The following is a 12,289-nucleotide window of genomic DNA, read 5'->3' on the forward strand; positions in this document are numbered from 1 at the left end:
GATTAGAGTTGTTCATTTAGAAATCCATCAAAGTAGTCTTCACTAGATAGGGACATAATTATGAAAATAAAGTCCCAGCTTTTAAGAGTGTTTTCCTTAAGTGCATATAGTCCCCACAGTTAATTCTCTAAGAGAGGATTTTTTTTCCTTTAAATGAGGAAGAATAAGAAAGAGAAAGAGAAGAAATCAGCTTTCTTGTGTTATATTAAAATGTTTATAGTCAGCTCTAGCTGTAGCTGATCATTACTTTGAGGAAAACAGTCTTTAATAGTAATTTTTTGATAGGTGATTCTGTTCAAATTGAGAACTGCTACTTTCCTAGTAGAATTAGTTTGATATTTAAACATTTATTTAAATATGTGAAGTTAAACAATATTCACAAAATGTAAAAACCTAAACATGTACAATGACAGAAGAGATCGTCCCACTGGTTAGTTATAAGCAACAGTTAATTAAACATAACCGAAATAGTAAAGAATATTCATAAAAAGGAACTCTGCAAGACAATGTAGATATAGCTATTGTATCTGTATGGCTGAAATTAAGGACTGCAGACTTAGACAAATTTGAAGAATGAATAACCTGAAATAGTTCTCAGATGGAGCTAGGACTATTTACTGCAAGTGTGAGATGTTCTAAAGTTAAAATCCTTTTCTGAAAATATTTCAGGTGGTTGTTTAATCCATCTCTAATAAATTTAGGTTTTTCATCGGTTTTCCAAAGTAGGAAGGAGTATTTCTTACAGTGGGGAAATATGATAAAGTATCCCATCATACTTCCTTTAGTTGTAAATGTTTTGAGTGAGATGTGTTCAAGTCACAAATGATAGTCCTGAATTGTTTTGTGGCTTAATAAAATATGCTTGAAGCCTGAAGAACATTACTGTTGGTATTGTTTGATAATTTAATAAATTAACTGATATTCAAACGGGGGCCTTTAAAAATCGTTCACCCAGACACTTATACTTAGAGGCTGGACGGCTTTCTATGCATATGCACTTTATTATCGTGTCAGCTTGACCAGTGGTCTTGGCTGTTCAAAGGTCAGTGGTCACAGTTGTCCTGAATTACTAGTTCTTTTTTCCTGTGGACCCTCTGCTGTGTTGCATGCTGTAATCTTCTTAATGGCTTCATTCCAATATTCACACATAATATTTTAGATTTATTGACTGTTAGAAATACTACCATGCCAGTAGCAGTTCCGCTGCTCTTAAGGTATTTAAAATTGGAAGAATAAATCAGGCCAAAGCTTTCAGGAACCCTTTGTTTTCCTTAAGGGAAAGGGAAAAAAAACCCTCTTCCTGTCTTCTGACAAGAACACTTGTTTTTCGATTTCATCATTTCACTATAGATTTGGATCATTAAAAGAAGAAAAACAAATTTTATTGGGAGTGATTTTAACGATATTGATAATTACATGGAATAACTTTTAAAAGCAGTCGACCCATTAAAATATACTTCTGTAGTTTTTGTCTACAAATACATTGTCATTTTGTTTTTTTTAGTGGCTGTGCCAGATATAGGTACCTTCAAACATATGTCATTTGAGTGTTTTGAAATAAAAGAATAAATTTTATGGCTGTGTAACAATATTAGTTGCAGTTACTGTTATTGTGATATGTTTTTAAGTGGGGGCAGAAAAAGCCAGTCTGTATTAAATATAACATTTGAAATCTCAAATGAGTTCATTTTAATTTAAGAAAATGCACCATTGAGACCTCCTTCATTGCAAATACATACATTATACAAATTTAGTTTTGATTATATAATAATTTAAAATATTTCTAGAGTATTAGTACTCATTTAAATTATTATCATCCTTAACATTTTTGAAAAGTAAGAATTTGAAAAGTAAGGAGAATTGTTACTGTTTCAAAAATGAATAGGATATCCCACTTGTGGGAAAATTAAGCTAATTCGAATTATAATGAGATATAGGAAATCTGTCTTTATGTGCATATTTAGTTAAAACAATTATAAACTAACTCTTATAGAAGAAAGCTGCTTAGAATTGACATCTGAAAAAGTCACATGCATTAGAATATTCATTACTTAGGAAAGCAAATTTTGACCTGTGTGGCATAACTGTCTTTAAATAATTTCAACTTACTAGATTGTGAAAAATAATATAGTCTGAGGCAGGTCAAAATACTGACCTCTGTGCTAGAGGAGAGGGTGAAGGCACGGAACTGTACTGTTTCTGGTGTGGCTGGAGCTTTATTTCTTACAAGTTGGTTCTCAGACTTTACGGCCCAAACACTAGCGCGTGGTCCCTCTAGTTTGAACGCGGTACACAGGGTACTGAGTACCTCTTGTTGATGTAGAAGCCCACTCTCCATTCTAATCTTGTTAAAGAAATACCATTATGACTTATTTCACTTAAATTAGGATTGTCAGCACTGTTTTAAAAACTCATTTTCATGTTCTGGGTAATGCTATTGGAAAATGATTTTCCGTTTTCTGTTCCAAGGTTGTGTAGAAAGCGCAGTTTGCACGGAAGCATTGTTGCACCCTTCACGTAGGCCAGTGTGTTACAGGATGGTGACATTCAGTGTGAAGCGTATTTAATTATTAAAACGTTGAAAAGGCCTTATTATAAAACAGAGTCCTCCAAAGCGTGGTGCGTCTGAGACTTTCAAGTATCACACCGAGGACTAGGTTAATGGTTTTACCATGACGTGAACAGGAAAGACACAAATTGCTCCGATTAACTAAAAATCACTACAAGCCTAAAAAACTAAAGGAAAAAAACCCAAACTCTAACTAAAATTTTTAGATCATCTAAATTCAAGTGAGTTAATTCATTTGGGAATATGTTTGGGAAAGAATTGGCTTTCTTGGAGAATTTTTAAAAGTCAGTTTAAATGCAAGTATATAAATAAATTTAACTCTTAACCAACTGTACAAGTAGGTCAGTAAATATGTTTAATTCACTGGATATTTCCTCTAATCTAACATGAAGGTTTAATATGTTAAATTGTCATAATATATGTTATAAAGAAAAAAAAGAGGCCCCAGAGAATATTCGATTAGTTCCAGGTTCGCCAGTGCTCTGCTGTAATCCTTATCGCGTTTAGCAGTGACCGAAGCCCCAGCAGACCTCTCACGTGTCCAGATGAGAAAGATAACAGTTTGACTTGGGTTCTAGAGTGATCTCGAGGACGTTGTTTTGTTTAATAGGGTAGACTCCAGGAGACACCCCTGTCCAGCTAGTGGACCAGGCACCGGGGCATCGCCCCTCCTCGCAGCCCCGGGCAGCGGGCAGTGTAGGCACCCAGTCAGCGGTCCTGGGAGAGAACCGAGGTTGCGTTTCTTCCGCCCTTTGGAGCGGACGTTGCTGTTCAAGTCCCTGTTTAGAGTTGCTTCCTAGAACGCGCTCTAAGGGTGTTTCCGTCTGACTCCCACAGTAATGACAGGGAGAAGCCTGGAAGCAGGTTTAATCTCTTCCTCTGTGGCTCGAGGGCTGCCGTGTGTCTCCTGGCCCTGGAGAAGCAGGGCGTGGTGGCAGGCACCGGGCTCCTGCCCCAACTTCGGCTGTCACGGGGGCTCCCTTTTCTTCTCAATAGTTATTTTCAGAGATGAGACTGTTTACGAAGGTTTTTTTTTTTTTGGTCTGTGAGTATGAACAGATCCTGCTGTGTTTTCCTACTGTTTTCTCAGTGTATATATTTTTTAATAAACTTTCAGTACCAAAGCATAATAAAACAAAAATTAAAAATGCAAAATCTTAATTAACTGGGCTTCAGGCATTTAAAAGATCTTCACTGGTTTCTCTTGGCTGCACCAGAGAATCAGTCCAGCCCTGCTCTGTCCCTCCCTCCATGTCTCTGTACATTTGCCATTTGAAAGTTGATTTATAATTTGTTACTTTTAGTGATTTTTTTCAGTGCTCATGAGTTTCCTTGGTTTTCTCATGGCTTTTCATTTCCGTCTAAATTAGCTAGCCTTTCTCCTAATACCTTTTCTCCTCCTGTGTCATCTTAAAAGTTCCCTTCTCTTTCTTCTTGCTGCCTCTCTGTGTGTGTGTGTGTGTTTATGTATTTAATGTAAAGACCTTGATTTTGGTTTTAAAATAATTGAAAAATTCTGTGTGTGTGTTTAAGTTCTTGAGTTTTCCATATTCAAGAGACTTTTTGTGCACACGATGTTGTGAGCACTCTCATGATAGGGGTTCCCAGATCCTGCTGACGGGATGACAACTTGGTGGCCTTCTCAGTGAATTCTGGTCCCTGGATCCTGGGCCCCGTCACAGACACTCTGTTCACTCAACTAGAGAAGTTAGGATGAAGTGCGCTTGGACAGGTTGTTGATTTGTTCATTCTCTCATTCAAATACTGATGAGGCACCAACTATATGCCGCACTGGGAGCGGAGAGGATGAGAAGATGTACACTCTGCAGTCCTGAAGCTCACGTTCCATCAGCTGAACACAAGCCCTGGCCACACCAGGTCACAGTGGTGCAGGGAGATGGCTGGCTAACCCAGCTAGGTTGTCCAGGCCCCTAATCCTTAGGTAATCCTAAGCCCCTCGGAGCTTAGGGTTTCTGCTACCAAAGAGAGAGTGAGAGCTCAGTGAGATGCTGGTGGACTGACAGCACCTCCGCTGTAAGAGAGCCCAAGTGAAATAGCTGTAGTCAAGCCAAGAGGCCACTGTTACCTGCCTGTAAACTCACATATGCCTTATGTGGTTCAACTCGAGGACGTCAGTACGTCTGTGCAGAACTGGCCTGAATGGTGGGTGTGAGGAAGCCACACACAGTGGGAGGAGGAGGGATAAGCGTATGCAGAGGTTCTGCTGTTGGCAAATTCAGGAAGGGAGAGAAGCCCTGTGTAGCTGTGGTGAGACGCACAGAAGCTAGAGTTACACACGATGAGGTGGTAGAGATACAGCAGGAGTGAGAGCATGAGGTCACTGGTTCTTGTTCAGGACTCCAGGCTTTACTGGGCCTTTACTGGAGGTCCATAGCAGAGGAACAATCGTGCAGGCCACATAGGCTTGTAAAAACGCCATCTCCAGCGCTAGGTCCTGAAGGTCCCTGGGTCTGACGAAGCAGAATGAAGCAGGAAGATGGGTTGAGAGACCATTTGCAGTGGTCCAGGCGAGAGATGATCGCTGCTTGAACTTGATAGTGGCAGGGATTTGGAGCAAGGTGGACAGATTTGAGATCCATATCGGAGGTCAGATGGCTGGGGCTCGGTGACGTGGTGTGCTGCTCATGGAAGACAAGGGTGCAGTGTCGAGAGGGCCTCCGAGGGTACTTTCTCACCTCCTGGATCTCGGAAGTGACATTGCTGTTGAGACCCTGGCATGACGCTGGACTTGAGAAGGAGTAAGAGCGGTCTTGGTTGTCTTCGTTTTACGATCCCTCTGAAGGGAAAGCAGTTGTAGATGACACCATATTTTAGGTTCCGATAGGTAATTTAAGCATTCAAAGAAACTGTCACGATGCCCTCTGCCAGTGTATCATGTGTTTTTCATTTAACAAATGTTAAAGGTTAGTGTTTTAATCCTTAAATAGAAGCATGTTAGAAAATTAAGACAAAAGGGTTCATTTTATTGCCTAAGAAACTGAACGTTAGAAGGATTAAAGTGTAGGGATTTAATTTTGGGTTCATACAATGACCATAAGATGTTTCAGGGAAGAATAAAGAAGATTTTAACTTTGTAACTTTTTTTTAAAGCAAGATATCCTTTGAAGCATTAGCTCTTCTGAATGTATATAGTTTCTGGAGTAGAGTTCAATTAGGAATATGGATACTTAAAGATATCACAGCGCCCTGTCAGGACACATGGTTTATCCCAATATTATTCCTGAACGTTTGTGTCTACCTTCTGTTCTTTACCCTGATGTTTCTCTTTGTGATCCTAAGAAATGAAATGAAAATTAGTGGGTTATAGTGGTTGATTTATTTTTCCTGAGAAGCCACATCTGAAAGTCAAGTTAAGAGAGAAACCTGTCACTTCCTTGAAAAATCTCAGCTCCTCTATGTCACCTCCCTTCCTGATCCCCGGTTAGCATCATTGTTTCACCGCTCAGACCACGTGCATGTGGCTTGCACTCTTAATTTATGCTGTTTTTTTGTGTTTACTCGTGTAATTCCCTCCTTTTACTCATAGTCACTTAGTGCTAAGAGGGCAAGGGTGAGAATTGGAAATATTATTCACGTTGCAGTGAACTCTGACTATGCTTAGACCCAGGCTGTAATTCTGGCTGCTCGGAAGCCTGGATGCTCACTGTAGGAAAGGAATTTGAACACTTGATAAGAGCAGTGAAATTATGTTTATTCTGAAGTTTTTTCACATTTTTTGGGGGAGGAGGGTCTAGTATGATACCTAATTAGACTTAATTTATATACAGACTAAATATGTCAAAGTAAAACATCAGTTTTGAAGTCATCCTCAGCCATCAAACATTGCAGCTTACTTTCTTAAGAATAAAAAGAGAAAACAGTGGATGCTTTTTCAGGAGGCCATGATAGGATTTTGTGATAATAGCTGTGTTACCAAAGTTTCAGGTGCTTTGCTGAATTCAGTTACATGTGAGTATAAGCTTTAGGATATCATGGAGAGATGTACATTTATGTCAAAACTAAACTTAGAAGTTTGGGAATTAAGCAGAAAATGCTATTTCCCAGACCAGGTATTTTAAAAGTGCAGAAGATACATCACCTTTTCTTTTTTAAAATTAAATATATATATTAAAATTTGCTCACAGCTACTTAGCCCTACAAAGGGCAGTGGTAACTGGTGATAACTTACTCCCATGGTTTACAGTACAGAAAAATAACTAGGTTGACAGTCATTTTATATTAAAGTAGTATCCTCGTATCTGAAGCTGACTGTTAAAAAACGTTTCATTTTTACAGGTTGTTTCTGAGCTCTCACGGGTGCACATAGAAACACTTAACTCATTGCCCCTCTGGTCTGAGAAACTGGGACCACCACCCGTCTGCTGACAGTCGAGGCTCACCTCGAGTAGGTCAAGGAAGAGCTCTTCATGCGCAGTTTGTAAAGGTCAAATAATGTAGAAATAGGCGAAGGAGAACCTTAACCATATTTCTTGCAAGGCAGTTTTTTTTAGTCTCGCACGTCTGTATGAAATTGTGTGAATAGTATGTTCAACACGAATAGTCTGTTCATGTAAAAAAGCACCGTCCACAGTGGAAACATAAAGTAGGCCACATTGGCAGTTAAAAATTTCTAGCAACCATGCTAAAAAGCAAAAAGAAATAGCTGCAATGAATTTTAACGTTTTATTTAACCCAGTATATTCAAAATACTGTTTCAGCATGTAATCAATAAAAATTATTAATGAGGTATTTTATTCTTTTTGTGATACTAAGTCTTCAAAATCCAATGTTTTTTGTTTTTTTTTTTTAAACTAGCCGCAGCTCTCAGTTTGGGCTGGTCACATTTCAGGTACTCCTGTGTCTAGTGGCTACCCTATCTGAAGTTCTAGAGCAAGTATTTTCTTCTTTGCTATATTCTATAGGAGCCTGGTAGGCTGCAGTCCATGGGGTTGCTAAGAGTCAGACATGACTGAGCGACTTCCCTTTCACTTTTCACTTTCATGCATTGGAAAAGGAAATGGCAACCCACTCCAGTGTTCTTGCCTGGAGAATCCCAAGGATGGGGGAGCCTGGTGGGCTGCCATCTGTGGGGTCACACAGAGTCGGACAGGACTGAAGCGACTTAGCAGCAGCAGCCCCATAGACCTCTTGATGGAATTCAGGAACTGACACTGACTAATTTTGGAAGTTACATAGTTACTATTTCGTTTAGGAAGGGTTTGTGGCAATGTGATTAATAACCCTGGGAGACTTGCTTGGCCCTTACATAGTTGAGGACTTGGGGTGGTAAAGGCTGAGCAGTGGCCTGACTTGCTTCCAGGTTCTGCCGGCACAGTGTCATGATCATCCAAAGATTCTTGATTTGTGGAGAGCTGAGTCGTCACTTTCAGGCTTCTTTCTTTGTTTTTTCTTTAAGGCATTTGCACCATATACTTTATAACCCGTACAGCAGCCCACCAGCTATGGATTGTCTTTTTTTTTTTTTTTTTTTAAGATTTTTGTGTTTATTTTTGTCTGCACTAGGTCTTCGTGCTGTGCGGGCTTTCTCGAGTTGCAAGGAGCTGGGGCTCCTCTCTCATTGCGGTGTGCAGGCTTCTCATGGCGGTGGCTTGTCTGGTGGTGTTGCACGGGCTTAGTTGCTCCTTGGCACATGGGATCTTCCCGGATCAGGGATTGAGCCTGTGTCCCCTGCGTTGGCAGGTGGATTCTTAACCACTGGACGCCCAGGGAAGCCCCACCTGCAGGTTTTGTAGGAAATACATCTTGAGGAATTCACTTTTGGAAAGATACAAGGTATGACGTGTAATTTTTTTTTGTAAAGTAAACATAACCCAACTTTATTTTTATAATACTTCGGAAGACTAGAATGCTATTCTCTGCATGATAAGCCTTTCTAGGGGGCATTAATGAAATACACGTGTTGATTTCATCCCCATTGTTTTCTTTTAAAAAGGCATTTGGAACTTAACACTGTAACTGTCTTCAGAATATAGGACATTAAGTCAGAGGTCTGTTTTTGCATCCTTCAGCTGTATTTATTTTTGAATATGTGGGTTACCTAAAAATGTGCATTTATTGAGGTTAGATTTTAATAATAACAACTTCTTAAATGAATCTGGGTTTATTCACTTTGTGGACTAAGTGAATTAGGTTCTAAACTTTTATCTGGATCTGTGGCGCCTGGATATAAATTGAGAAGATCACAGCTGTGGGGAAAGACCTATACTGCAAAGGCCTTTCTGCATAGATTATGAGCATCCTAACTCAGTAATTTTTTCAAAACTGTGGTTATAATTGGACCCAGTGGGGGTCTGTGTCTTTGATCACATCACAGTGGCTGTGACTTTACACTGGAAAATGTCACTCCTGTGAAGGTTTATCACCTGTAGAGCTGGTCCTGCCTCTGATGCTGTGTTCATTTCTCATTAGCATTATTCAAAGTTTGGTTGTTAATTAGGTTGACACTTCAGTTACAATCATCATTCACAGGAGCAGTCAGGACTGCTTGTATAAAGAAATGTAAATACTCCTTGCACATATATGTGAAGGAGGAGCAGCATGGTTAATCTGGTAGTATCTGTCGTAAGGATGAGAATATGCTCTGGTAAGGGAGCAGGCCAACTCGTCCCATCAGTTTTTTCCTAAGGAAACAGGATTGCTACGAGACCTCGTGTTCCCAGGTAGAGCATTGCTGAGGAATGTATACGAGCTACGAGACCTCGTGTTCCCAGGTAGAGCATTGCTAAGGAATGTATACGAGCTACGAGACCTCGTGTTCCCAGGTAGAGCATTGCTGAGGAGTGTATACGAGCACCACTAGCACTTTTTAAGTGTACAGAGTGAGGTTTTATGTGGGAAGGAGTGGGTCAGGTGAACTGGAGGCATGGGAACAGACATATCACGTCCTCTTTAGAAAATAAGTACACATCAGCAATGTGATTGTGGAGTTGGTGGTTTGCTCACTAAGTCACGTCCGACTCTTGAGACCCAGGCTGTAGCCCACCAGGCTCCTCTGTCCATGGGATTTCCCAGACTAGAATACTGAAGCAAGTTGCCATATCCTCCTCCAGGGGATTTTTCCCAACCTAGGGATTGAACCCCTGTCTCCTGCATTGGCAGGCAGGTTCTTTACCACTGAGCCACCTGGGAAGCCCCAAAATATTAATACACAGGACCTGAAATTAAAGAATGCAAGTGTATGGAAAATTGTAGCAAACATAGGTGGCTTTTAAAAGTATGCAGATTTCTAGATCATACATCTTCCTTTGATTTAGAAAGATTATTAGTGGGATAACTGGTTCATAAGGCAATAACGTTGAACTCGAATCCTGCAAGTGGTGGTGGGAAAAACTGGACAGAACTGGGTTGAGGTCTCAGTTTCGCCTCTTGGTTGCCAAATATTAAGGACAAGTCAGTCCACACATTCGAGCCCCTGTTTGTTCGTTCATGAACGGTAACATGAGTACTTGGCATGGAAGACTATTCACATCAGATGGGACAGCCAGTGTCTAACGAGCGTAACAGAATTCCCAACTCATGCTTAGATTCTCAGTAACCTTAACTCCCTTCCCGCTTTCTATCTAATAATGCTGAAAACTACTCAACAAGTGACTGGAAAATTATATGTACAGGTGAGGCTTCCAAAAATAAAATTAAACAGCCAGTGATCCTGGAGGGCCTGGAACAAGTAACCTTCCATAGCAGAAACAAAACACTCCCCAACCAGCTCCATCTCCAAACAAGTAGACACATGTTGTAATGGCTAAACATCTGCAGGAAAGTGGCTCACAAGCAGTTTACTGTAAAATAATTAAAGCTTATTTATGTCAGGAGGCCTTGGGAATAAAAAAGGAGTGCACAGGCCAATTTGCATTAGCACGTTACCGCGGGCCCCTGCTTCCCTTTCAGTTAACAGGCCAGCAGGTGCTGCCCGCGGTCAGGACAATAAGCGGCGGCGAGGAGGAGGCGGCCGGGCTGACCCTTGGACGCTGCGGCCTGCCTGCAGGTCGGCTCGTCCCTCGCAGTACCAATTTCTGAGGTGTGAATGTAACGATTCCTCTCTGTCACGCAGGTCTCGGCCCTGAAAAATAAACTGAAGAAGCAGTCCACAGCTACGGGGGATGGAGTAGCCAGGGCCTTCCTCAGGGCACAGGCGGCTTTGTTTGGATCCTACAGAGATGCTCTGAGATACAAACCTGTAAGCGTTTCCCTTCATCACTGTTTTAATTTGCTCTTGGGTGGTTCTTTGAAATGGGGCAGGGAATGAAACCCTTGAATACCCCCCACCCTAAAATGTTTCATAAAAGGTTTTCAGAAATCTAAAGGAATATGCTGTAAACATGGTGTTCCTTCTCCAGGTTCTTGACCTTTTGGCTTTCGCTCTTTCAGGCAGTAACCCTTTAGTTAAGTGTTTCCCACATTCTCTTGCAGATGCACCTTGTTGCTTACTATCTGAAATTGGAATTCTCATGTCTTAACTAATGAACTGTGTTAATGCGTTTTAGAGTGACTACCCAGTCTTGCTAAGAGTACTAAGAAATTGACCAGACAGTTGGGTTTACTAGTTTAGAAATGTCAAGTACAATGTGAAGGTTTAAATGGGTTAGAACCTGGACATTTTGCAATATTTAGGAATTTATTGTTTTCCTAAAGCATAACACTCTCTAAGTGGGCTTCTCTGTTTAACATATCTTAGCCCACTTTGCTGTTTCCTTTTTAATACCCCTAAAATGATTTTATGTAGAATTGTGACCCACATTGCTAAGTAGCCCAAAAAGATATAAATTAAAATGTTTTTCTTTTCCCCTCTGAATTACCGGCTAAGTATGTTAGTCTAATTTTACTAAAATGATTACATTGGCCTTTTGTAACCAGATGAATAAATGGGTTAAAAATATTGTTAGCGATAAGACCTGTTATCTAAAAGGAATTCCACCACTGTTAGGCTGTGTAACATCAACCCATTTCTTTATTCCTTCTCGACTTCCATATCTTATTTGTGGAATGAGAATTCTTATACCCCCTCTGGCTGTCTTTCAGGCTGAGTGTTGTGTGCACTAGAAAAGCACTGAACAAACGTGAGTGGGTTGTGTGCTTTCTGATCCGACTTCCAGATGACTGGTTCCCACCCAGTGGCTCTTGTACCTCTGAAGAGTTACTGAGTCACAAAGAGAAGTCTGTAAATTTATAGGCAGATGAGCTGCTGTCTCTAGAAAAATGCACATGGTCTAATTTGCTTGCTGATCTTTTTGAAATTTGTGTATATTTTTTAAAGCATGATGTAGAACCCATAGTACCGTATGTAGTATATGTAACTCACATGGGGGAGTCTTCAGAGATTATTGACAGTTACAGGGTCTCTTTCTTTAAAAGACTGGAAACCAGTCATCTGTTCTACAGTGGAGCATATTAAAATTATCAAACAGTTGAAACATAAAAATGAGTTTGAAAGACAAACTTAGTGATTGATTTTGGATATCACGTATTTTGGAAAGAGATTGGTTTCAGGTTTACAGTTACAGGAGGAAAGTTAAAAGTATCACTTTGCTGTAATTTTGCCACATTTAAATACTAATCTTTATAAGCTACATTTTTCTTTTTATTTTCCTTTTTAAACTTGTAAAAGACTTCAGATTTGAGGAAAGCAGACTGAAGAGAAAATTTTCTTACATGATTTAAATTATCAGTGTTGTTAGGTGCTGGTTAAAATGATAAAAAATC

General features: G+C 40.1%; 1 protein-coding gene across 35 annotated transcripts in view; it reads left to right on the forward strand.

Annotated features, from left to right (window-relative positions):
- Positions 1–12,289, forward strand: part of DENND1B (DENN domain containing 1B) — a 279,101-nt gene that overhangs the window by 185,558 nt on the left and 81,254 nt on the right. For 30 of the 35 annotated variants that reach the window (XR_015143006.1, XR_015143008.1, XR_015143009.1 and 27 more), the window contains one exon: positions 10,641–10,766. The exons of the other annotated variants lie outside the window; for them this stretch is intronic. Coding sequence is in view for 25 of the 30 variants with exons in the window: in XM_086343186.1 (XP_086199312.1) it covers positions 10,641–10,766 (126 nt within the window). In the remaining 5 variants the exon portion in view is untranslated. The remainder of the gene's footprint in view (positions 1–10,640; positions 10,767–12,289) is intronic. 35 annotated transcript variants of the gene reach the window in all.

The sequence above is a fragment of the Bos grunniens genome, chromosome 16 (assembly GCF_055505025.1).
Source record: "Bos grunniens cultivar Pamir isolate PY7600 chromosome 16, Bosgru_T2T1.0, whole genome shotgun sequence".
NCBI classification, from domain to species: Eukaryota; Metazoa; Chordata; class Mammalia; order Artiodactyla; family Bovidae; genus Bos; species Bos grunniens.